We start from the raw sequence: 26,998 nt of genomic DNA, 5'->3' as shown, positions 1-26,998 counted from the left end.
TAGCCTGCTGTATGTGTGTATAATTCAGAGCAGTTTAAAATACACTATAATTTCAAAACTTCAGTATTTGAATAGGTGCCAGTGTTGTCTCATTTTTTCCTATGAGAAAAGAAAATGCTTTTGAAAATCATTTGAGGCTTGGATCAAAATTCTATACCATATTCTTAGGATCACTCTGTAGAGTCTTCATGATTCAGACGATACAAGGGAAGCTTCAATTCAACTTTCCTTTTAGAGGAGACATCCCAGCTCTCATAAACTCATCAACCAGGAGAATGTTGGTGGCAGTTACAGTGCAGGAGTGATGAAGCTGATTTTTTACATAGTGGTCATCTCGTGTGCCTTCCATTGGCTCATCTGCGTTCAAGTCCACACCGACAAGCTGACCTGATTCTGAATATTCTGCTTGAACTTAACCTGGTGTTTCCTGAAGGTCAAAACCCAAGTTCTGAGCAGGAACCTCATGAATAGTGAGCAATTCACTAGCAATACTTGGACTCCCAAGTTGGGCCCTGCCCCTTACACACTGGACTTGTATACAGTCAAGGCTATCATCTGCCACCCCCACGCCCGCTGCACCAGTGCTGGGGTGGCACGGCCATCATCGTAGCTTTGTAACAGCCCTCAAGCCATCTTTTATTGCCTCTTTGATTTGTGTGAGTGTGTACTTATTTTGTCCTTTGACCAGTAATGTCACAGATGTTGCATTTCTCAATAAAGGCGAACTTGTCTTCTCCCAGTGTGTAGTCATGACAAGTTCAGCATGTCCCAAACAGCCAGGATTCAGGTCATCAAAAGAATTTAGAGCTACTCCACCACAGGCCAGAGTCAGCTTCTCCACCTTGCTCTTAGCTCTGTGCACAGCTACTAGGCCTTCTGTAGCAAGAGCATTTAAGGAGAAGGAGTCAGTTCCCTTTTGATTAACAATAGCACACCCTTTAAGTCACAGCCACACTTTATTTTGTAAAGTTTTATTACTTTTTAAACTCCATCTTTAGTGAATTTTCTTTACTAACTTCTCTCTCTCTCTCCCCTGCACTCTTTATTTTTAAAAAGCCAGAATTTGCTTCTGTTTTTTTTATATTCTAATGGCACATTGCATATAAGGATATATGCATCTTTTACTTTTTTTTTTCCCCCACATCAGGATGGCATGTCCCATCATCCAAAACAAGATCTCTGATTAAGCTTACTTAGTTTCAGGTTTATGTTTCATCTCCATGATCTCAACCATGAAGGGATCACTATGTTTATCTTTTTTGTTAAAGACCAAGATGGAATCTACTGCTGCTTCTGTTAAAACATCAGCAAGTTTAGCATGAATTTTAGTATGTAGAGATGTTTTGGCTGTGTCAGTAAATGTTTCCTGTCCATCTCTTAGTGTATTTTGATTCATTGACAAAGCTAAAGTGCCTTTTCCTTTGCAGTTTTGTAAAAATCCTTCTGTTATTATTCTGAGATGAAAACCCTGTATTAAACACACAGTTAGAAAGCTACCACTAACTTGGAGATCTTTAGTTAGATGCGACTGTAGTTCATGATAAAACAAATTTATGGGAGGATATTCTGGATCATTCATACCCTTTCATGCAGCTAATATAATGTGCTGACTTTCTCAATACTTTTAAAAGGATAAATAAATAGCCCTTTTAGTGTAGAGGAAAAGAACAGATATTACAGAACCAAGGAACTAAAGCACTCTTGGTGCTCACTGTGCAATAGGCCTGTGTGGTTTTTAAGCCTTTTCAGGTTTAGACACCTTGAGAAACCTGGATGAGAGCACTTAGAGTTCATCTGATTTTGAGTTGATGTTTAGGATCATAATTCCAACTACTGATTGTTACTACTCATTCTTGCATGTAGGGAATCATGGAATTTCAGAGTTGGAGGGTCTTCAAAGCTTTTTTCTAATGGTTGAGTTCTTCTGCCTAATTTCAAATAGATGATTGTCCAGCCGCTATTTGTCAGAGACACTATTTCTTCTGTGGATATCTCTGATGGTGACTGACTGATGTTATCCTGAAATACGTCCTCAGTTGCTACAACCCACAGGCAAACTCTCAGGTCATTAAGAACAATTGAGAACAGGTCTTCGTTTTCTTGTTTATCCTTCAGATGTTTGAAAGTAGTTTTCATCTTCTTACTAAGCCTTTTCTCCTCCACTCAGTTAATAGCTAGTTCCTTTACTAGTTTTTCATTAGGCATATTTTTCTAATCTTGGGCTTATATAAAACAATTGACATTGAACCTGACTGATTACATGCTCTGTGTAGTCCCTTATCCTATTTAGCTTTTTTTTTTTTTGATTTGGGAGATGTTCAAAGATTAAAGTTGGGCAGATCTACTAGATGACAATGAATCAAACCAGGTCTCCTGCATTGCAGGCAGATTCTTTACCAACTGAGCTATCAGGGAAGCCCAAATGACAACATTGGTATTCTACAAAACATCTCAGTGATCCTTGTAATCGGAATTTGTTCATTCAGTACCTGTTTGTTGAGTACATACATGTGCCAGGTCCTGTGCTTGGCCTGGGGTTATAGCAGGGGCCAAGACAGACAGCATTTTTGCCCTCAGGCTGTTATAGTGTAGTGAGGATAAACAAGTAAATAAAGAAGCAAAGGCCCTTGGGTAGAAGAAAGGTTGAGAAACAGAAATGAGGCCCATGTGGTGGGGCACGGCAGGTAAGAGACTTTGTCCTGGTCATAAAATAACCCTAGCAAGTACTGCAGGGTCCAGCCCTTCCATAGAAGGCTTTCAATAAATATATCCTGCAGTGAATGAGTGAGTGTTCCTTGGGAAGCTCAGTCACCGGGTCCAGAAATAACAGTTCAGATAGGAAAGAGGAGAAGGCCAAACTTAGGCTGTGTGGTGATAGTTTTGGGGTCAGGCTGTCTGCAAGCTCAGTGATGGTCAGCAGCATCGGCAAATGTCAGTGCAGTTGGCCGCCTAAGGATGCTTTGGAAACAGTATCCGGGTCTCAGGTGTGACAGCCCTGCTCTCACCACCCTGCTTCATCATCTGGGCTGTTCACTGTTAAGAGACTGACATCCTGGGGCACGGGCAGAGAGTGTGGATCGTGCATGGTGCGTCTGGAAATGCTGGCACGGCTGAATGTGTTTTGACAAAGGAGACCTAAAGGTATTTTAGGTATTTTCATCCATTTCATCTTGTGGATGAGGATTTGGACTTCTTTTAACTAAAAAGCAGACTTAGAGACTGGAAATTGCAGGGAGAGTAATTTCATCTTAATCTGAGGACGAGCCCTGTAACAGACTGGAAATGGAGCAGCGGCCTCCTGAGCCAGCGCCTTCCCTGCCAGGAGTTTGCGAGGCCACCCATGCTCCAGCTGTGCTCCATAGACCCGGCAGCTTTGTGGCAGTTTATGATGAGCTCAGTACAGGAATAGAGCGTTGCTGTAGAAACTGTCAAAACTATCGGACATTGTCATGACGTTCTTACTGTATCTTATAACGGAATATCTGTTCACGATGTGTTGAAAATGAAAAAACAAACAGCCTGCTTCTTTACCAGAAGCGCTGGGCCAGGTGGCCACGTACTTAGGTAGACAGTTTGCATGTTGCCAAGATATGGACTTGCCAGATGACAGTGTAGGTCCCTCCTGTCTAGCGTTCTCACTCAGCTCCAGCCACTCAGACGCCTGTCCCTCCCCATCTTTCCTGCACACACAACTGGGTCTCCCTGTCATGAAAGAAATCCCCTGAGCTCTGCTTCCCCTTCAAGCCTTCTTGCCAGTCTCTCTTCTTTTCTGCCTAACTTGGTCATTAGTGGTTTCAGCACGTTCTCCTCCCTCCCTCCCAGACCTCTCGTCATCTCTCTGACTTGGCTTTCTGACAGCTGTCCGGGGTCCTCGGGGCCCCTCCTGGGCCCAGTTCAGTGCCTTTGCCCAGTCTGCATTCAGCCTCTCCATGGGATGTGGTTCTGATAACCAGCCTGTTCTTGCCACTCTTAACGTGGTCTGCATGAAAGGATTGTTTTTGACTTGCCTATGTTTCTGACTGTGCATCCTCAGCTTTCGGTGATTTCTCAATCTCTGTTTCCTTTAAAAGTCCACATCCCCCCAGGTTCTGTCCTTGGCTTCTCTGACATCTCAGAGGGCACAGCTATCCATTCCGTTCCCATGGCTGCCCTCACTTCATCGTGTTAATGGTTCCAGGTCTGAGGCATCTTCTGAAATCCAGAATGAAATTTAAAAACCTCTCTTACCAGACATGTCCTGTTAGTACCTCTATATCCCCTTCCTGAAACCCGTGCCTGCAGAGGGGACACCCAGGGATTTGAGGCTTCAGACTGGTGTTGAGAAAGATCTTGGTGGTAGCAGGAGGGGGAGGATTGTCTGGAGCAGTTGGATGTTTGGGGAGGAAGAGCAATTAAGAGACTAGAGGAAGAAGAGGTAAGAGTGAGTGAGGACTTTGAATTAAGCTGGGTTGAGGGGATGGAGGAGGAAGGAGACAGGTGTGAGGAATGTTAGAGGGGCGTTATCTTGGATGGATATGGAGTGGAGGAAGAGGGAAGGATTTGAGGCCTTGGGATGACCCCTGTGTTCTGCTCTTAACAGGTGGTAGTGATATTTGCTGGGGTAGGACATATAGGAGGAGGAGAAAGGGGAACTGTATTGACAGAAAGGCGATGAGTTGAGTTTGGGAGTATGATGAGCTTCTGTGACATTTAACATCTTTATATAGGATTTACCTCATTGGTCATTCCTTTTTGAGAGTCTATTCAGCAATCATTGGAAAAGACCCTGATGCTGGGAAAGATTGAAGGCAAAAGAGGAAGAGGGCAACAGAGGATGAGATGGTTACATAGCATCACCGACTCAGTGGACATGAGTTTGAGCAAACTCCGGGAGCTAGTGAAGGACAGGGAACCCTGGCGTGCTGCAGTCCATGGGGTCACAGAGTCGGACACAACTTAGCGAGTGAACAATGGCAGCAGCAGCTATTCAGCCAGTGTTTGGGTGCCAACCCTAGCCCTTTGATTGTGTTTTTCCATTGACTCCCGTTAAACGTAGTTTGTGGAGGAATTCAGAGTTGTGCCATGCCTTGGCCCGGAAGTGAGGAGACAAGGCTGTCTCCTGTATGGGTCCTGCTTAAGCAGTGCTAACAACGTTGTGCTCCTTGTTTCCAGCTTGCCCCGGATGACGCCTGGCGGTGCCCGCACTGTAAGCAGCTGCAGCAGGGCAGCATTACGTTGAGCCTCTGGACTTTGCCTGACGTGCTGATTATACATCTGAAGAGATTTCGACAGGTAAGGAGATCCTCTGGCCTAGGGAAGAGCCCTGTGACCAGGTGTCTTGGGCCCCCTACTTGCGGGCCGTTGGGCATGGTTCTTTTGTGTCCTCATGTGAGCCCACGATCTTGTGTTGTTACAGACCCACATTTTCCCCTGCGTTTGGGGCCCTGTGTTGTTCTTTCCCAAAGCAAAGTTCAAGCGTCCTCTGACCTTTCAATCCTAACCATTTTAGTTCATACGGCAGATATTTTACTTTGTTCCTGAGGATTTGCTTTAGATTTGTAAATGTGCTCAAGTAAGTGTGCCTTGGGATTTAAAAAAAAAATTTGAGCTCCTTTCTGGGGGCGGGAAGAATTCTGTTTCTACCTAAATTAATAACGGGTGTTGTCCTGCTTCCAAGGAGCTGTTGTACAGTTGGGGAGATGAGTCATACATGTATACGAACAAAATCTGCTTTGCATTGTATGGCTTTGTGAGTCAGTTTTCCCAAAAAGGCTGTCTGTTCCTGAGGTTAGAGCTGTCCTGGGCCGCCCCCTTGTAAGGGAGGTAAATGAAAGGTAGATGCTGGAGGAGTCTCTGAGCCTGGCTGCAAGAAGGTATGGATCTGAAATTAGGAGGAGGCCTGCAGCAGGTGAGGGAGGAGCTGTGTATAGTACCTGGACGCAGTGGGTGCAGAGCAGGGCAGGAGGCTGAGAGCTGAGGCCAGTGTGGCTGGAGGTCCGGGGGGTTGGCGAGAAAGGCGTGAGTCGAAGTAGAAGAGGCCGGCGGTGGCTGGTAATCCAGCCCTTGTAGGCAGAGTGGGATTCTGAACCAGTGAAGCAACATGACCAAAGGTGTGGTTTGAAGAGACCGTTCAGGCTGCTGTGTGGAGAATTGGAGGCTACAAGGATGCAGACGGGGAGGTCTGAAGGAGGCATTTATTCAAGGCAGGCCCGGCTGATGGCTGGCACTGGAGTTGCAGCAGTGGAGGTGGAGAGACCTGGATAGATTTGGGAGGTGTCTAGGACTTGCTGATGAAGTGAAGATGTTGGGGGCACACACGGTCGTCAGGGCAGGGCTTGCACACGGAGGTTTGGAGTCCAGCCCCTGTGCTAGTGAGGAGTGAGCATTTGCCTTGAGTGTCCCAGCTGCACGCCTCTGTTGAGGTCTGCAGGTGGCGGCCCGTTGGGGGTTTACCCAGCCCTCTGTCTCTTTCCACACATACAGACTGATGTCCTTTGCTTTCTGTTTCTTTTGAAGACATACAGTCACGCCTCCAGCAGCCCAGCTCAAAACTGCAGTGTCATCTTTGACTATTCTTTCTTGTCCCTGACACCTAGGCTTGCTTGTCCTCCCCGCTTCTTCTGTATGTGTCCTCTTCTCCCCATTCTTGCTATTATCCTGCCAGTTCCAGCTTTCTGCTCCTTCCCAGCAGGTTGCAGTTGCGGTGTCTTTTTACTGCTTTTGTAACCTACACTGCTCTTCCCTCTCGAGCTCATTTTGGGCACTACTTTATGACAGCTCTGATGACATCACCTCCTGCCTGAGAGCCTCCGCTTGACTTCTCCCAAGCTTCCCCCTTGACTACAGAGCAGGATCCAGGTTCTTTAGCCTGATCATGCAGGACCTGCCTCCCTTTCTCTTAGGAACTTTTTTCCCCCTTAGAATGGGCATTATCTGTACCTGATTCATTTTTTTAAAGCCCCCATAGACACAGGAGGGCTTCCCTTGGGGCTCAGCTGGTAAAGAATCCACCTGCAATGTGGAAGACCTGGGTTTGATCCCTGGGTTGGGAAGATGCCCTGGAGAAGGAAAAGGCTACCCACTCCAGTATTCTGGCCTGGAGAATTCCATGGACTGCATAGTCCATGAGGTTGCAAAGAATCAGACACGACTGAGCGGCTTTCACTATAGACACAGGAAACATTCAGTAGATATGTTTCAACTGATGGCAAGATTTCCAGATTGCCTAAGGTTGTCAGCTCAGTGAATGTAGCAAGCTAAGTCACTGTTAACTTTGAATGTACTTGCTGGAGGAGGTGGGCCAGGAAGAGGACCTGTTCCATGAGTTCGGTGCCAACACCGTGCTGTCCCTTGACATAGGTTGTTACTCCATTCCTTTTCATGCCTCTGGATGAACCACTGGAAATTGTCATTTTGCATGTTAAAAACCTTTATTAGGTAAGGGCCAGAAGGCTCATTATCCTCTTACATGTAGTTAATCGTGGGTTCCATTTTTGGTGATATTAAAACCCTCTAGGTATTGGGTTGGCCAGAAAGTTCATTCAGGTTAGTCTATAGCATCTTACGGAAAAATGTGAATGAACTTTTTGGCCAACCCTAGTAGTTAACAGTATTAACCTGTTCCCTGTGTTGTATGTCTTTGGAAACATCAGATAGGAAACTCAAACCTACTTCAGCTAAGAGTCTGCCTTTCACGCTGAACTGGCCTACCCTCTGCTCACATGAACATGCCATCAGGACTTGTTTTTCTTCTTGCAACAGGAAGGAGACAAGCGTATGAAACTTCAGAACATGGTCAAGTTCCCTTTGACCGGCCTGGACATGACACCTCACGTGGTTAAGCGAAGCCAGAGCAGCTGGAGTCTGCCATCCCACTGGTCTCCATGGAGACGGCCCTACGGACTCGGGAGGGACCCTGAGGACTACATCTATGACCTGTATGCCGTGTGCAATCATCATGGCACCATGCAAGGGGGGCACTACACAGGTCTGCAGCGCGAGAGGCCGGGCGCCTGTGCTGACGATCCCCCCGACGTGTTTTGCTTGCGACAGGGTGGCTGTGCTTTAGAACCTTGCTTTCTCTTCCAGTGGGAAGTGTGCCGACCACGAGGGCAGCTTTCACCTTCCAGTTCTCTGTTTCCTGGCCTCATCTGGTCAGACTCTGACCTGAGCAGGGAGAGTGGTGGCCTGTGCAGAAGGGTGGCCTCGTCTGGCTCATCCAGGACTTGCCTTCTTGACCTCACCTGCACAGCCCCGTTTAAGGTTCTGCTCTGCTTCCTTGAGGGCCTAGCATCTCCCTGATTTGGAGTGTTTGTGGACCACTTTTTTTTAATAGTGTCTTTAAAGTGACTTGTAAGGGTTTTTCTTTTTGCTTTGTGTTAAATTTATTTATTTTATTTGGCAAAGCAGTAGTACTCATCATGAAATTTAGAGACTAGAAAGAGGCAAAAAGAATAGTGCCATCAACCCATGAGGATACCACTCCAAAATAATTCGTGAGATTATTACTCAGAAAATGGTGGTGGGCATTCCCTGGAGTCCAGTGATCAAGGCTTTGCACTTCCACTGTAGGGGGTGGGAGTTCAGTCCCTGGTCGGGGAGCTAAGAGCCCACATGCTGTGCGGCACAGCCAAAAACTTCAAAAGAAAAAAAAAGGTAATATTTTTAGAAACTGGTAAATAACACACAACAGAATTTTCCTTTTTAACTATTTTTAAGCATACGGTTCCAGATAAGTCAATGGCACCCCACTCCAGTACTCTTGCCTGGAAAATCCCATGGATGGCAGAGCCTGGTAGGCTGCAGTCCATGGGGTTGCTAAGAGTCAGACACGACTGAGTGACTTCCCTTTCACTTTTCACTTTCACGCATTGGAGAAGGAAATGGCAACCCACTCCAGTGTTCTTGCTTGGAGAATCCCAGGGACGGGGGAGCCTGGTGGGCTGCTGTCGCTGGGGTCGCACAGAGTCGGACACGACTGAAGCGACTTAGCAGCAGCATACAGTTCAGTGTCATTAAGCTCATTCATACCTTCGTGCAGTCATGACCACTGTCCATCTCGAATTTCTTTCATCTTCGCAAATTGAAACTCTGCATCCGTTAAGCAGTAACTCCCTGTTGACCCCTCCCCAGTCCCTGGCAGCCACCGTTCTTTCTGTGAAACTGATTACTCTGGGTACCTTGTGTAAGTGAATCATACAGTATTTGTCCTTTTGTGTCTGGCTTACTTCACTTAGCGTAATGTATTCAAGAGTCACCCATGTTGTACCATGTGTCAAAATTTCCTTCTTTGTTAAGGCTGAATAATATCCATTGTAAGTAGGTAACATTCTGATAAGTGGTGTTTACGTCCAATGTTTTCTGTAAGTTTTGGCCATTACTTTATACTGTTGTGATTTATACTGATGGGCTCTGTTCAGGTGAACCTCTATGGAGCACCTGCTCTGTTTCTTGCTTGCCATGGGCCGTAACATATCAGAGGCATGTTGGAAACAAAAAAAGTCTGAGCCTCTGTCTTCCAAGAGTGTAAACAAGTGGTTGGGATGGCGTAGGCACACAGAATATGAAAGAGCGGAAGTGTGTATTAGGTTCTGTGATTGAAGTGTGGACTGTGGGTTCCGGGAGGAGAGAGTGGCCGGAGCACCCACTTCCTGGAGGGTCAGGGGAAGCTGTGATTAGTAACCTGCCACGTACACTCACGGGGCAGACACTAACTTTTTGTAAACGTTGTTTTTAATGCCTGCAGGATATTCTGATGATGAAACTCTAGTGTGATATATAACCATTTCCTGCTGGTGAACACATACATTATTTCTGGTGTCTAACTTTGAAGATGACAGTGGTGAACATCTTTGTGCATAGTCCCCTTCTGTATCTCTTTGAGATTGAGTTTCAGAAATGGAGTGATGGGGTTCAGGGCATGCATGCATGCTGGGGAGGCACGTATACTGGGGGCTTCTTGCCTGGACATCTGTGTGTGGGGGGAACTTGATGTGTGGGTGGCCAGGCCTCGGGTTTCTGCCTCCTTCCCACTCAGCCCGTTTGGCAGAAACACTTCTCTGGGACTTTCTTGCGTCCTCAATTCAATGATTTCCACCACAGGGCCCCAGGGTGCTGTTGGTTCGTAAATGTAGGGGGAGGTAGAGGAGGGTTGGCTCTGCCGGTTGGTCTTTCAGGCTTTCTGAGACTCCTCCCTGGCAGTTAGCCCCATAACATGGTGAATGAGTCTGTCGGGTCCTAGACCCCCTGCTTGGCCTTGCACACTTCCTCTCTTAACTTGCTCTTCCTCCAGGAGGCAAGAGCTTGAGTGTGACTGGACACAATCTTTTGTTCTTGAAACCCGTTAAGTTCAGATTCTTTCAATATTTAGATGCTGCAAGCTGCAGTCAGTTGTAAAAGGAATGATCCAACTTGGAGTGTACCTCATAGTGGAGCGCTTTGGATGGCCTCTACTTGCCCTAGGAAGTACTTTCTAGGAAAAAAAGGAGACAGAGGATCTACTGAAAAATCTATTAAAGCCAGATTTTAATACTAGATTTTGTATCTTACATATTTTATATTTATATTCTGTGGGAACCCCTTTGTGTATCTAGTTGGATTTTTCCTCTTGGGGCATTCCTGGTCATATCTCCATTCCTTGATACTAAGTCACAAAGTTATGTACTCAGGGACTCTGAGAATTGAAAGGGACTTAGAGGGAATTTAATTTCACTCATTAGCTGGTGAAATAACACCTTCTCCAGCATCCCTGGTTGGTGTTTGTGTAGCTTCAGCTTTGGTAAAGAAACTTACATGCGGAACACTGTTTCTCAGGAAAATATGGACAAGCGTGTTGCGTGGTTTATAGCTAGAAACTGTTGAGGAAAATAGGACATGCTAGCCTCATGTTGCTCTTTTTATGGGATAGACTGGAAAGTGCCTGGAAACCCATAGCTACCTTGGAGGCAGTACAATTAGAGGAGTGTGGGCTAGAAGCTAGACATGTCTTCCTAGCTCTATGACATTAGGCAAAGAACCGTATTCTAACCTGGTGGCCATGCAAGGGAGCTGAAATGCTCATGTCTGCTTTTGGGGGCCTGTTTCCTAGAAGTGACTCAGATATTTTCTGCATTTATTTCCCCTTTCCCATGCTTAGACGGTAAAGCATCTGCCTACAATGTGGGAGTCCTGGGTTCAGTCCCTGGGTTGGGAAGATCTCCTAGAGAAGGAAATGGCAACCCACTCCAGTATTCTTGCCTGGAAAATCCCATGGACGGAGAAGCCTGGTGGGCTATAGTCCATGGGGTCTCAAAGAGTCAGACACGACTGAGCGACTTGACTTACTTTACTTCTCATGCTTAGACCATACCACTGCTTCTTGCATAAGAACATTTAAGTACTTGAGCATTGTTAAGTTAAAGGTACCTTATTTCTAAACTTTCACTTGGAATGTTTATTTTAATGTGTTCTTTATTTTGCACTGGTTCTACCTATAGTTACATGGTATACGTATGGCTGACTTGTAATGATTCTAGAACAGTGCTTCTTAAACGATCTGCGATGAAGAACCTTTTAAAAGATTTCTTAAATCTTTTAAAAAATTTCCAGTCCTTCATGAGCCAGAACTTACTCAAAAACACAATAAAAACATCAGACTACTATGAATGTTTTTAAATGCTTACCCCGTTTTGGTGCTTCTCTTGTGGTCTGGCACCAGTCTGTGAGACACAATTTGCATAGCACTGGTCTAGAAAACAATTTAGGAAACAGCGCTGGGAAGAAAAGCACACAGAATTATTTTATAAATACATCATAAGCCCGTTGATGAGCCCCTGAGAGTTTCCATGCTGTGGCTGAGGACAGAGCACCCCGAGGAGAAGCAGACTGGAGCTGGAACACGGTTGCCCTGCCACCTTCTCTCGGGCATGCTCCTCCATACAGTTGTCCTCCTGCCCCTCCTCCCACTCCTGAACAGCACCCCCTCTCCAGCTGGGCCACAGTGTATCAAGCCTGACCACGCCACTGACCAAACAATTGCTGTTTTACCAGCTCCATTTGCGCTTTCCCCTCTGGTTCCAGTGAGTCCACAGCTGCAGACGACTTCCTACCCTGCAGTCATAGATTGTTCGCCTGCTCTTCTTTGTTGGCACCTGTCTGGTGTAGCCCTGCCTCGCCTGGTCCCTTTCATCTCCTCGGAGTCCATACTCACCCAGTGGTTGTGGCCTATCAAGGCTGTCACTCCTGGTGCCACTCGGGGACCTTATGTGTCCTGCCCCCCGGGGCCCTACTGAGTCTGTTCCGGCATTCAGCCAAATGTTGTAGCACTCATTTATGTTCACCCCAATAAGTTAGAAAGTACTGGTACGCATATAGCTTTCCAGATCAAGCTTATCACACTCCCTGATCGATTCACAGCACAGTGAGCTGTGTCTGTCTATTCTTGCTGGTGCTTCCACACTCTTGACTCTTATCTCAGGCTTAGAATTTGATCTGGAGAGAAGGCCGCATGCATTCATCAGCCCCCGTTCTCAGTTTGCTGGGGGACTTCCATGAGGCACCGTTTTGCTGCCCCTGAGGGAGGCAGGGTAGGGTGGGGGTTTAAGAACAAGCTCAAGGACTAGATAATTCTGAAACAGACTGGACCCCGTGCTTTACCAGCTGTGTGGCCTTGGGCAAGCTGGTTAATCATTTTGAGCCTCTGTAAAATGGGAGTAGTAATAGAACAAATTTCATAGGATCAAATGAGATATACATAACAAGTGTTAAACAAGTATTAGTTGCTACAGTGGCCATAGGACTGGAAAAGGTCAGTTTTCATTCCAATCCCAAAGAAAGGCAATGTCAAAGAATGCTCAAACTACCGCACACTTGCACTCATCTCACATGCTAGTAAAATAATGCTCAAAATTCTCCAAGCCAGGCTTCAGCAATACGTGAACCATGAACTTCCTGATGTTCAAGCTGGTTTTTGAAAAGGCAGAGGAACCAGAGATCAAATTGCCAACATCCACTGGATCATGGAAAAAGCAAGAGAGTTCCAGAAAAACATCTATTTCTGCTTTATTGACTATGCCAAAGCCTTTGACTGTGTGGATCACAATAAACTGTGGAAAATTCTGAAAGAGATGGGAATACCAGACCACCTGACCTGTCTCTTGAGAAACCTATATGCAGGTCAGGAAGCAACATTTCAAACTGGATATGGAACAACAGACTGGTTCCAAATAGGAAAAGGAGTATGTCAAGGCTGTATATTGTCACCCTACTTATTTAACTTCTATGCAGAGTACATCATGAGAAACGCTGGGCTGGAAGAATCACAAGCTGGAATCAAGATTGCCGGGAGAAATATCAATAGCCTCAGATATGCAGATGAGATACCACCCTTATGGCAGAAAGTGAAGAGGAACTAAAAAGCCTCTTGAAAGTGAAAGAGGAGAGTGAAAAAGTTGGCTTAAAGCTCAACATTCAGAAAATGAAGATCATGGCATCCGGTCCCATCACTTCATGGGAAATAGATGGGGAAACAGTGTCAGACTTTGTTGTTTTGGGCTCCAGAATCACTGCAGATGGTGACTGCAGCCATGAAATTAAAAGACGCTTACTCCTTGGAAGAAAAGTTATAACCAACCTAGATAGCATATTGAAAAGCAGAGACATTACTTTGCCACCAAAGGTCTGTCTAGTCAAGGGTGTGGTTTTTCCAGTGGTCACGTATGGATGTGAGAGTTGGACTGTGAAGAAAGCTGAGCACCGAAGAATTGATGCTTTTGAACTGTGGTGTTGGAGAAGACTCTTGAGAGTCCCTTGGACTGCAAGGAGATCCAACCAGTCCATTCTGAAGGAGATCAGCCCTGGGATTTCTTTGGAGGGAATGATGCTAAACCTGAAGCTCCAGTACTTTGGCCACCTGATGCGAAGAGTTGACTCATTGGAAAAGACTCTGATGCTTGGAGGGATTGGGGGCAGGAGGAGAAGGGGACGACAGAGGATGAGATGTCTGGATGGCATCACTGACTCGATGGACGTGAGTCTGAGTCAGCTCCGGGAGTTGGTGATAGACAGGAAGGCCTGGCGTGCTGCAATTCATGGGGTCACAAAGAGTCAGACACAACTGAGCGACTGTACTGAACTGTACTGATTGTTAATATCATTCTTTCTAGTTCTCGAAACACTAAAATGTTACAGCATCCTTAAAACAGAGCTTCTCAGTCCTGGCACATTAGCATGTTTGCTGGTAGCTCTCCATTGTGGGGCCCGTTCTGTGCACGGTAGCATGTTTGGCAGCAGCCCTGGTCTCGACCCCCGACTCATCATCAGTATCCTACCTGCCCTGCCGACCCCCAAGTTGTGACTGTCAAAAATGTCTCCATTCATTACCAGGTGTCCCCTGGGGCAAAATCATCTCTGGTTGAAAGCCGTTGGTTTAACTAAATATTCATTTTCTAAGATTAAGTAGAATTTCATCCATTTGGAATAGGTTGGATTTCGTGAAACATCTTGCCTGTGTATGATTTGGAATTTGGCTTTTTTTTTTTTTTAATCCTTTCTCTGCATTACTGCCTGCAACCTTAAAAAGTTATTGAATTATGTGAGGCAAGGAAACGGTGTCTGTGGGTGGAGCGGAGCAGCCAGAGTGGCCACCCCGGTGCTGATGGCTGGTGGGCTCTCTTTGGCAGCATTCTGCAAGAACTCCGTGGACGGCCTCTGGTACTGCTTCGACGACAGTGATGTGCAGCAGCTGTCGGAAGATGAAGTCTGCACGCAGACGGCGTACATCCTCTTCTACCAGAGGCGGACAGCTATACCATCGTGGTCGGCCAACAGCTCGGTGGCAGGTAAGACCATTCCACTCCAGGGGTGGTTTTTCTGAGAACAGAAGGTGGTACTTGATGATCCAGAGGACTTCTCCAGAAGGTCCTCTGATTCTGCTGGTTGGATCAGGTTAATTGTCACATTTGCATTTAATCTGGAAGGCAAAATGGTTGCAGTTAAGGAGACGGGGCTGGAATGTGCAAGCAACTGTGAACCAGGAGTTGCCATGGAGGTGGAGTGGAGCTCGTGTGTTTACTTGTGGAGTCAGTGAGTGAGGGAGCTGAGGATCACCACCGGGTGCTCGCAGAGTAGAGGGACCGAGCAATTTGGAAACAGAACCAGACTCGGCTTCGCCTCCCCTTGGTCGGGTTATCTTGGAGCATGTCCCATCTAAGCCACATATTTGTTATCCGTAACATGGGTGTAATAATACTACCTACCTCATGAGGTCGTTGTGTCCAGCAGATCAGGTAAACTTGCGTTAAAGCCTTTTGTTAAAGGGTAAAGCGCTGTTACAAATTATTATTTTTTTCCAGTAAGATTGGCCTATTCTGTTAGGGGAAGGATTGAAGGCTGTAATAATCTTAGAGGGCTGGGGTTTAGTTTGATGAGATCTACTCTGTCATGTTAAACAGACACAAGAACCAGTATCCACACTTGATGTTGATGCAGCCACACACAATCCAAACGGGGAGAAGGCGTCTTAATGCCACGTTGGAGTTGAGAGAGTAGGGCAGAGTTCTGGGACATGGCAGTGTGTGATCAGGTATTCATCCCTGCTCCCCTCGAAGCTTGTGAGGGATAAGCCGGAAGCTGCTCAGAGGAAACGTCGCTGAGGCAGAGAGACCCCTGGTGCATCACGCCCCACGCGGTACAGCACTCAGTCTGTAGCTGCTCTCTTCGTTCACAGAAGGTGCGAACTCAGGGCTCTAGTGCTGTCCCGCCGTGCTTTCCAGAGTCAGATGTGCTCGGACCTGACACCCCCTTGAGGTCTCCTCGAGACAGTCATGCAGCTGCACGCTCTCCATCTCAGGAGTGGTTTCTGTTGTCCTAACTCATGTTTAAGGGCCTTCCTGGAACAGACAAGACAGAGCGGCACGTGGCCCTGTGTGTGCGTGTGCTTGCTTGTTGTATATTAACACTGTGGTTTAAATGATTTAAAAATTTCACCAAACAGGTCAAGAAAGTAACAGTACACCACTGCTTGCTTTTGTCTCTCTTTCTGGAGTATTACTGCAAGTGCTTAGAACAGTGCCTGGGCTGTAGTGCTCAGTAAACGTTTATAGGATAGATGGAAGGTATGAACAGTTGTGTCTGTTCCATTCTGTTGCCAGCTCTTAAGACTTTGCATTATGTAGTGTCCTTTCCTGTACTTGGATTTTACAGCTCCAGACGTGAGTGGGAGTCTGCCCTCTTTTTCATCCTCACAGCGGGCATTTGAGCGGGCATGGTGTGGGGTCTGGGAGTTAGCGCTGGCCTGACAGTGAGGTCTCCGGGCTTCTGGCCTGACCTCGGTGCCCGCTTCCTTTCCTGCAGGCTCCACGAGTTCCTCCTTGTGTGAACACTGGGTGAGCCGACTCCCGGGGAGCAAGCAAGCCAGCGTGACCTCTGCGGCTTCCTCCAGACGCACCTCCCTGGCCTCGCTGTCTGAGTCCGTGGAGATGACCGGGGAGAGGAGTGAAGACGACGGTGGGTCTGGGTTTCGGTGACAGATTTCCAAAACGGCGACTTGTGGACACGCACACAGGCTCCCTCGTATTGAGGAGCCAAGTCCCAAGAAGGAGTTGGGGGAACAGAAAAGAGGGTGACAGTGAGGGGACTGTGTGGCTGTGGTCACCATCGTATGTAACCTTTTATATCACTGGGCCTTTCGCTTTTCCTCTGGGATCCAGGACTTTCTTCTTCCACTTTGTCGTTTTTCACTTTTAAAGTCTAAACGTGGAGGTTAGAGCTTTAACTCTGTATGGTAACGGGTACAGTTTAATCAAAGTGCTTTTTAAACTCTTCAGAGTAGCTGTGAGGGGACTCAGCGAGCTTACGATTTGCCGAGGGCTTTGCGGGAGGCTGCCTGGGGATGAGCTGCTATGCGGGGCCTGGTGTGGGAGCGCCTGACTTGCTCGGCTTCTCCTTCCCACCACGCTGTCTCCCTGGAGGGACTTGTGGTGTGTGCTTGGGGAGTGCAGAAGCAGCTAGAACAGAAGCCATTGCCTTTGCATAAATCTGTTTGGGGGAATTTTGAAAACAGTCACAGTATGCAAGCTTGGAAAAGCTGATAAAAATGAGCTCTGGTGTTTTCGCTTTCAGCTCCCGCTGGACTAGTGGCAACACCGCCCTCCGCTCCACCCAGGACCCCAAGCTGGGGGGAGGCGATCAGGCAGCTGGAGTCCTGAGCGTTGGGAGGGGGAGAGAGTGAGCTCAGCCTCTGTGGAATACCATGAGCTCGGTGACTCACCCCCAGCAGGCCTCAGTCAGTCTGTGGCCTGCATTTCCATCGCTTCTAGTAAACTGCTGCTTGCTAGTGGTAGTGGGTAAATCTGAACACAAACTGCAGGAAGAAAAAGCAGTCTGGAGGAAGGCCCGACGTGGAGAACTCCGTCCCACCTCCAGCTCTGCCCCTTCTTCCGACTGTTGCATCTTCATTTGTGGCGTAAGAGTCTTGGGATGTAACCACCAAGCTCCTGGCTGGCACTCCTGACATTTTATGAAAAACTGACAGTGCCCCTCGGCTTGTTTATTATTTAGAGGTGGTTTTCAGCAAACCTTTAAACTTCAAGCTCACTGTTGTTTCAACAGTGATCCTAGATATGGTTTGCCCCCAGTCTGTTTTAAATGGCGGAGTTGGGGGAATCGGTATCCTCTTTGGGGTCATCATCATACAGTCGTGCTGGGTGATGCCCGTGGACCAGGGCCTGTCTCTCAGGGTCTCATCCAGATGGAGCTGTATTAATACCACAGCTCCAGTAGCAAGTGTGGAGAATTTCATTTAGAATATTTTCCTTGGAAGTTCAAAGTCACTTACTGCTCTAATTATGAATATTTTTCTTGAAAGTTTTAAGGCACTCAGGGTAGAAGCGTATTGTCTCTAGTCCTTTCCACTAGTGGCATTCACAGTCAGCGATCACAGGCCCGCCTGCCTGTGATGTTGAGTTGGGGGAAGGGGTTGTGGTTCTGGTGCTGGCGCTGCCTCTAATTACCTGTGTGGTCATGGGCACGGACCTCGCTGCTGTGGGCCCCAGTGTCCTTAGTAAGACAAAGAAGCTGTAAATGAAGTAGCTCACGTTTATTGAGCAGTGTGCAACGTCAGGTACCTTGCCGGGCACAGGACTTTGAAGACTTCATTTAATTCTCCGAGTAGCTCTGTGAGTTACAAGGGTCAGGAAATTATGGCTCACAGGCCAAATATGGCCCCTGTCTTTATTTGTTAACAAAAAAAAGTTTTGTTGGAACACAGCCACGCCTGTTTGTGTATTTGTTGCCTGTGGCTGCTTTTGCACCAGGGTGGCAGAGTTGAACAGCTGCCCCACAAAGCCTAAAATATTTACTGTCTTGGCCGTTAGAGTAAAAGTCTGCTGAGCCCTGATAGTGAGCAAGAAGGTGCTTTGCTGGTCCCGAAGTTAGAATGCCCCTATTTTATAGGTAAAGACTCAGAAAAGTTAAAATCACAGGATGACTCACTGACCCCAGACGCACTGGCTCTGCAGGTCACGCTCTGGTCATCCCCTGAGGCTGGCCTTCCTTTGTTCTGTAGATGTTACTAGCACATCTTGTTGGTTTGGCTTAACGGTAATCTCTTTGCTGCATTCAGGAGGCTTCTCAACTCGTCCGTTCGTGAGAAGTGTCCAGCGCCAGAGCTTGTCATCCAGACCGTCTGTCACCAGCCCCTTGGCCGTCAATGAAAATTGCATCCGGCCTTCCTGGTCCCTGTCTGCCAAACTACAAATGCGCTCCAGTTCCCCTTCCCGCTTCTCAGGGGACTCTCCGATTCACACCTCTGCGTCCACCCTGGAGAAGATCGGGGAGGCCGTGGATGACAAGGTCTCCATCTCCTGCTTCGGTAGCTTGAGGAACCTGTCCAGCAGCCACCAGGACTCGAGTGATAGTCACAGTCGGCGGGAGCACAAGGCTGTGGGTCGGGCCCCTCTGGCTGTCATGGAAGGTGTGTTCAGAGACGAGTCGGACGCCCGCAAGTTGAACTCCAGTGTGGCGGACACACAGAGCAGAAGCTCAGCACATGGGGATCACTTGCCCCCTGTCTCTGATCCATTTGATAACAATAACCAGATTGCTTACGTGGATCAGAGCGATTCTGTAGACAGCTCTCCAGTTAAAGAGGTGAAATCCCCAAGCCACTCAGGCTCCCTCGCAAAGAAACCAGAGAGCACAACCAAGAGATCCCCCAGCGCCAAAGCTTCTGAGCCAGATCGAAGCTTGCGGAAGGGGAGACCAGCCTTGGCCAGCCAGGAGTCCTCTCTTTCCAGTACATCCCCTTCTTCTCCCGTTCCCGTGAAAGTGTCCGTAAAGCCCTCCCGCTCCCGAAGCAAAGCCGATTCTTCCTCCAGGGCCAGTGGACGGCATTCCTCCCCTGCCCCTGCCCCAAAGAAGGAGTCCTCCCCCAAGTCCCACGAGTCCATGTCATCCCCTTCACTCCAGAAGCAGAAGTCGGCTTCTTCCCTTGCTTACACTGCTTCCTCCACGTCTGCAAAGAAAGCCTCAGGCCCCGCCCCGAGGGGCCCCTTCCCTCCTGGGAAGAGCAGGACTTCAGACAGGAGCTTAAGCCGAGAGGGCTCCAGACACAGCCTGGTTTCTGACAGGGCCAGCGTCACCTCCAGCTCCAAACCCAACTCCCCGCGCGTGAGCCAGGCCAGGGCCGGGGACGGCAGGGCGGATAGCAAGCACGTGCGGAGCTCCTCCATGGCCAGCCTGCGCTCCCCCAGCATGAGCGTGAAGGCTGGTCTGAAGAGGGACAGCAAGTCTGAGGACAAAGGGCTGTCCTTCTTCAAGTCGGCCTTGAGACAGAAAGAGACCCGGCGGTCGACAGATCTGGGCAAGACTGCCTTGCTGTCCAAGAAGGCGGGCGGGGGCTCCGTCAAGTCCGTCTGTAAGAGCGCGGTGGATGACAAGGCAGAGAAAGGCTCCCAGTCGCCAGGCTCCCAGCAGCCAAATGCCAGTGTGGTTGGGAAAGAGCCGCTCACCTCCAAGGACCCCACTGCTGCTAAACTTTCCCTCCTGTCCGCTCGCAAGCCCAAGACTTCTCAGCTCGATTCTGCAGCACCCTCGTCTCCTGGGTGCAGGCAGCCTGCTGAGAAATCCTCCAGAAAGTTACCTTCTAGCATGCAAACCTCTGCACGGCCTTCTCAGAAACCTCAGTGATACTTCTGCAGTCCAGGTGTTTTATCTGTAAAGATGTTAATTTATTTAGAACCCCTTCCCTCCCACCAAAGCCCTTTATGCTTCTATTTTGTATTTTTGGGGGTCATGTGCCTGCCATGTGTGTGTGTGTGTTTATGTGTGTGTGTGTTTGTGCACGCGCGCGTGTGTGTATGTGGAGAATTCAATTGCAAATTGTTAAAAGCGTCGCCTTATTCTGCCATTGAACCAAATAACAGCCATAGGCAAAGCATTGACACCAAGCTAACTGAAATAATTATAGATGATACCCTGGACGGTCCCTTTAGTAACTGTACATATTTCTTTCTAGAGAACTCTTAACGACTTTCATTGGACACTAGGGATTTTAAACCTGTGAAACCAGTTAAGTTATCACTAGTGTGCTCTGTAGAAGGATGAATTACTTGACTCTCGTTTCATCTGAGCGGAATTTGTCGTCAGCTGTGGATTGTCACGTGGCACCAGGAACACTTATCAACTGTGATACTAACAGTGAAATAAACCAAGGGAGAAACTGTTGCTTTCTGCACTTTGGCCCCATCTTACCAGTTTTTGTCAAGGGCAATATTTTCACACTAACGTTTCTCAGGTATATACTCAGCTAGTGTAGGACGGTTGCGCATCCGTGAAAGGATCAGAGAAGGTGGCCTGTGGGTTGCTGTCGTTTCTCCTACTGCCACAGAGAGAAGTTTTTAGAGGTAGAAATGAAGTCTTTCACCACCTTCCTATCTGCAAAGATGTGCGTTGCCATAAGCTGTCTTGACCTGTGGGGTGTGTTCTAAGAGGTGGCAAGTCGGATAGCCAGAAAGCCAGTCACTAGTAGTTAAATTTTTTTTTTTTCCCCTTGTAAATTTGCTCACTAAGGTCAATGGGGTTTTGAAATGGACTAGAGAAAATTCCTGGAAAAAAAGAAATGAATTCTAGACTGGATGCATAAATCTGTGCCATTTCCTTCTCTGGTGTTGCTTTTTTTCCTGTGTTAGAAATGGAAAGCCCCATGCTGCCCCAAGTGCGCACACCCGCGTTTCCTCGTCTTGTAACCTGGAGAGGAAAGAAGTCGCCTGATGCCAGCAGCCAGTGGTGGTGGTTTCGAGCGACGTGTGACAGTGTTATGTGCACACTGGTCCTGCCTATCAGGCTTCATTGGGATTGTTTTTCAGGAATGCATTTATTTCTTCTTTGTGCTGAAGATGGAGTGAAACTCAGAAGCAGGCTGGAGCCTGTTTCATCTGGCATTGTCAGTGAAAATTGTGTTTCTTGTTTAGAGAAAAAGGGAACCTCAAGAAATTCACAGATAAGCAAGATATGTATATAGATTATTTCAAGGTTTTAGGAGGTGTTCTGGGATTTTTAGCTTTTTTTTTTTCCATTTTTTAAAAATGTCAAAGAGAGTCATGGTTCTGATTCTCTTTGAATAGCGTTTGTCACTTTGCTGTGAAATATGGCATGCTAAGTTTATATGCGTTTACATATTAACTTTTTTTTTTTAAGTCATGGACTTTTCAGGTTCTTCCTGAACACCTTGTACACAGATCCAGTCATATAATCTCCCTTTTCAGTATTGCCGTGTGCGAAGTAACTAGAACATACATTACCTGCATAGCTATGGATTCTGCACTGCCCTGTTTTTCTTTTTTCCCCCTTTCTTTTCTGTGAATGCCTCTAGGGAGATGCTTCTAGTAGGTTGCTTTATTTTGCTGCTAATTTGAGCACGAGCAGGTTAACCTGCAAGTCTGGAGGCCACGTGTGTTGAGGGTGAGCTGGAATTGTAGACCCCTGCAACGTTTAAGACAACACATCTGGCCTTGTGAGAGTTATGCTAGTGCTCCGTGAAATCCACTTACTCTGAGCCTGTTGTGCTTGATCCCGACTTCACCACTCTACCAGGAGTCCTCATCTCACCGTGCAGGCGTCTGGCTCTCCAGAGCAGCCTCACTCCCCTGCCGGGCTGTGACTGCCTTCCATCTTGAGCTTGTTGCTTCGAGCAGCACATTGACAGCTCCATCAGTGTTTAGCCACCGTGAGTTTTCCTGTATCACTTTGATTTCCTAAAAAGATTGCACCAGATGTGGGGTTGTCAGTATCTGGAATTGAGTGTTTGTCTATTTGAACCTCTCATCTTTAATAGGTAAATCTCATTTGAAATATTTTATCTGAAGCTCTGAAACAGTCTTAGAATCGACTACTCAGTGTTTTAATAACACTTTTTTGGGGGGTGGATATAAACAGTTAAGCATTAATAGAATGTAATTTAATTTTCCCAGGGGTAAATATTTTTATTTCGGAGTTCTCCAAGAATGGATTTTCTGTTAAGTGTCTTTATAATTAAAAACCCCCCAAATCTATGAAATACATTAAAGTTCCATGGGATCTAGAAATAAACTTTGCATATCTATAAACTGTATGTCTATGGAATTTAGTTCCTCTTTCAGATTTTAATGGTAAAAAAAATCAGGAAGTATGGCACTGTCTAGGCATCTTGGTAAGCAGTAAAAATTTCATCCTTAGTTATTAGGTTGCAACCTTTAAGCCACAGAAAAAGGATATTTTGCCCAAAAGTTTGGAGATACTCTTTGTGATGTGAAGTATGTTCTAGAAAAATTACACTTGGTTTAGTTCAGTTCTTTGGTGGAGTTAGGGACTCAGTATTCTGTTTTTTCTCTTCTCAGTGATGTTTGGCACAATGAGCTTCTATGTGTTCGGGGGTTAAAAATCATCTGCTGAAGATGGTAGGCCTGGCGTCCTAGTTGACAACCAGGTGGGCCTGATCAGAGCAGTCATATTTCCTGATGGGCACAAAGTAATCACCAACAGTAGTGCTGCGTCTGCAATGCTTGTTTGCTTTTTAAAACCTTTATCCTTGATTTCTTTTCCCGTGAACATCGGGTGCACTGAGTCTTCATCATTCCTTCCAACAACCCTACACCTTGCGTTTGTAACCCCTAATGTAATGTGGAAGCACAAAGAAACTGTTAAGCTTGTGGTACCTCAAGACCGTCTCCCACCTTCTTTGTGTATTTTCTCATCCTAAAAACAGCCTAACTGAAAGTAAGTAATGCTCCGCTGGGCCAATAGAAATGGGTGTGGGAGTGTTTGTGGTATAGCAGAGTACTGTTATTGTCTGTGAGGCTGCCCTGACCTCTTCTGTAATCCTCCTTTCATCATTAATTCGGCGAACATTCGTTGAGGGCCTGCTTTGCTTTTAAAGGCAAGCTGAGAGCTTCGGGAGTTCGCTGTAGCTGAGGAGCCCTGGGAGCACAGCTGATGAACCAGGGGTGCCAGTCCTCCCAAGCAGAAAGATCAAGTGGATCCTGGTGATCGGCCAAGGCTTGCGGGCCTCTTGAACAAGTCTGTTCTGTTCTGGAAACCAAAAGTGCCCTTCTTCATCTTTGGAGACATCTTACTGTCACATCCTCTGTTTCAGACTGTGCTGTCCCTACTAAGAGGTTGGAAATCCGGTCTGAAGTCCCTCTTCATTAGAATTTGGTCACCTGCATTTGTGTGAGGTGGATGTGGGGTTTTCTGTGGGTGGGTGGGGAGGAAAATGGTCATCCCTCTAAAATAACCTATCGTGAAGAAAACAGGACAGAATGTAAAGGAAACAGAAGTGACAGCCTTTACGAATAAAGGAACAGAAGAGCTGTGAACAAAGCTCGTTTATTACAAATAAATGTGTTTTAAAAAGTAGATTGACATCCAACGTTAAATTTCGTTCTGACCAATTACTGAGCAGCTGGAGATCCTGTTTTCCTGTATAGGTTATAATAATTATTGGATGCAAAGATGATTAGTGTTTCCGGGTTGGATTTTTGAGCTAGTATGCAAATCACAAGCACAGTTTCAATAAAACGTGTTCTATGAGGCACACTGAACTTTGTATTACTTGGAATTGAGAAGAGCAAAAGTTGCTGACAAACCAGTGCCTATATCATAAACATAAACACAAAAAATAGCCGTTACTGTGCAGGCTGGCTGTCTTCAATTTCTTAAAGGGTACTGTTATTGTAACTTCATATTTTGGGGGGGGGGAAATCCCATGCGTTTATTTAAATGGACAGTCCCTACTGCCGTTCGATCAACTCTCAAAGTGTTTTTGCATCTGCATTTTGAGCATGACCAATCATTTTTTCCCCCCAAGTAATGGAAATAATTTTGCATGGCCTCCGTCTAACCCAGAAAGCATGCTTTTACTACCTATGCAAACAACTAAGAAAAAATACAGACTACTTACACTCAATGTGAGTTTGAAAAAAAAAAAAAAGACATCTGTTAGATTCTGGAACTCTATTTTTGAATCTGTAATTCTACCATCAGTATTGAAAAGCATGAATGTGATTTTTTGTTTTGCTTTGCATGTGTTTCTCTTGGCCGATTTTTTTTTTTTATCATTGGCAAGATTGTGTGTAAAATAAGTATTTTGCAAGCAGGAGTGGAAATGGGTGTGTTGAACACACAGTGGTTTATAAACTGTATTTAGCCAGAAGACTTTCCTAAAGTATTTTGTTCTAAAAATAACCTGCCATTTTCTATAGATCTTAATGTTTTATATCTTCTAGGGTTCTATCGTGGTCACAAGGAAAGAATGTGACTTCTAACAGTGCTAACAATTTTCAGACACTTTTGTAGAGACTTAGAGCTGTTCTGGAAAGCTTTGGCGCTTTCCCCACCACTGGTCACAGTGCGACTGAGCTGTGAGGTGTACGGTAGTGTCCACAGAGGGTTAGGTTCTAGAGCTGCTCACAGTCGTCTAAGACTGGTGTTTCCCAGTTGAGGGAGAAGGGAGATCCAGACTTGGGAGACTGGGAGATCCAGACTTGGGAGGCTTTTTTCGGATCTCACGTACTCCCGGATTCCATCAAGCCTCTTGTGAAGAACTTGTCTGAGGTTCGGATACCCAGCGCTCACTGAATTGTCTGGGGAACTTTTAAAAATGCCTCGGTCCCACTCCTCAGCTTTTGATCTAATTAGTGTAGTGGCAGGTCCCAGGAGCTACCATCAGTATATTTAAAGCTCGGAAGTGTTTCTAATTTGCAGAATTGAGAAACACTGTGATACACCTTCCCTTTGCTGAGAAATATGGCGAGAATCACTGCCGTGTGAAGTACTCACAAATGACTCAGAGTCCTCTGTTGCTTTGGAGAGACAAGGGAGAAAAAAAAAAAAGAGTTACTGATCAAACTCCTGTTTGAAATAATGGGGGGTGCCTTTCTGATGTGAGGAGCTTGGAGCATTGTGTGCCTCAGCCCTTGCCTGTCTGGTGGAAGCCGGGGGTCTTTAGTTCGCTGGAGCCATCGGTGTCCCGTGGGGCTTGCCTCCTTCCCACAGCCTCTCCACCAGAGGCCACAGCAGGGCCAGACCTTGGCAGGGAGCAGGGCCGTCACTCTGAGTTAGAAAATGCTAAAGTAAAACCTCCAGTGGCTTTGAAAAAGCTGTCCCTGATTCTGATAGACCATGGTCATCTTGTAATAGTTATGGGAGCAAACCCTAGGCTGCTGCCCAATTTCCTATTTAGGAATATTTAGCTCACTCTCTTACTATCCAGAATGTAGTTTCAGGATTTTTTTTTTTAATGACTGTGAAGCATTTTATTTGGGGTTTTTTGGGGGGTGGGGGGGGGTGAGTAACCCTCAGTATTTTTTTCATGTAACTAAAAAAGTGAAGATGCATCCAAAAATTTGGCAGTACATGTTACCTATGGAGGCGAATGAAATTTAGTTTTAATCTGTGGTGAGCTGAATGCACTACGAATATATTCAAAATGAGCTGCTGTGCTTCTCAGGTGGTTTCTTCCTGTTAAGCATGATGCTGCCTACAGAAAAAGAAAACACAGTTTACTGGAGGTTTTCAACACTTCAAGGAATAAGTTAGAAGTAAAAACCCAAGTTGGAAATGCTCCTTTAGAAAGGCTGCCCTGAGCAGTGATACCAGTCGTAACGGTGAAAATGCAATATGAAATCCCCTAGGTGCTATTCTAAATGGTGAGGTGTCATTATACCAAATGGGGAGGCGGTTACTGTGTTTCTGGAGCTGAAGTTCTCTTCGTAGGCCTTTCAAATATGCATTTATGTTCCCTTTGGTTTTGCTCACCAACTGTGCCTCTCACCACTGGTTAAAATTGAATTCAAGCCCCATTACAAAAGTAGTTTCTTGATTGAACTCTTAAGTTTTTACAGTGGAATTTCTATAGTTGTCTTAAAAGCTGCATGTCATATCACTGTATAACAAAATGCTTTGGTGGTGGTCATGCACCATTCATAGTGATTTGTGTATGATTTTCTTTTTTAGTTGTACAGTAATATGGAAGGCAGGATGTCTTTCCTTGAGGCTGGGAACAAAGTGTATCATACATTTTAAATTATTTTAGAACAAGTGCATGAGATGTATCACTGACTTCTGTTATTTATTTGTATGTTTTATTATTCAAAGTGTATGCACTTTTAAGAAGCAAAATTTATATTTTTATGTTTAAAATGTTTTATTTCTGGAACAGCAGTTGATTATATAGTATACAGTTGGAATTTAAGAGAAAAGTGGAAAAATGTAATGAAATATAATAAATTTATTACATGATGCCCTCTTCAAGCCATATTCCTCTTTCTCCCCTTGCCAACCTCCATATTTTTGGTGTTAACTAACTTTGGAAATTAAACAGGTATTTGTACTATACTGATGGATACAAAATGCTTTAAAGTTGTAGTATTAAGTGAAAACAAGTTGCAGAAGGATACATATATTTTGTAAGTAACATTTTAAAGAAAAAAAATCACATCCATGCTTATTTAATTTTCATAACCAAGAGTAAATGCAGCCATTTTCTTCAAGAGGCAGTTTTTCCTGG

General features: G+C 46.1%; 1 protein-coding gene and 1 pseudogene across 1 annotated transcript in view; one reads left to right on the top strand and one right to left on the bottom strand.

Annotated features, from left to right (window-relative positions):
• USP31 (ubiquitin specific peptidase 31) overlaps positions 1-26,742 on the top strand; it is an 83,902-nt gene extending 57,160 nt beyond the window's left edge. The window contains exons 12-16 of the mRNA XM_040257778.1: positions 5,152-5,271; positions 7,741-7,966; positions 14,637-14,795; positions 16,309-16,461; positions 18,578-26,742. Coding sequence (XP_040113712.1) covers positions 5,152-5,271; positions 7,741-7,966; positions 14,637-14,795; positions 16,309-16,461; positions 18,578-20,142 — 2,223 coding nt within the window. The 3' untranslated portion in view covers positions 20,143-26,742. The remainder of the gene's footprint in view (positions 1-5,151; positions 5,272-7,740; positions 7,967-14,636; positions 14,796-16,308; positions 16,462-18,577) is intronic.
• LOC120859271 lies at positions 215-1,396 on the bottom strand (annotated as a pseudogene).
• Positions 26,743-26,998: the final 256 nt, after the last annotated feature.

The sequence above is a fragment of the Oryx dammah genome, unplaced genomic scaffold (assembly GCF_014754425.2).
Source record: "Oryx dammah isolate SB20612 unplaced genomic scaffold, SCBI_Odam_1.1 HiC_scaffold_2, whole genome shotgun sequence".
In the NCBI taxonomy this organism is placed as follows: domain Eukaryota; kingdom Metazoa; phylum Chordata; class Mammalia; order Artiodactyla; family Bovidae; genus Oryx; species Oryx dammah.
This window is presented reverse-complemented; position numbering and strand designations above follow the sequence as displayed.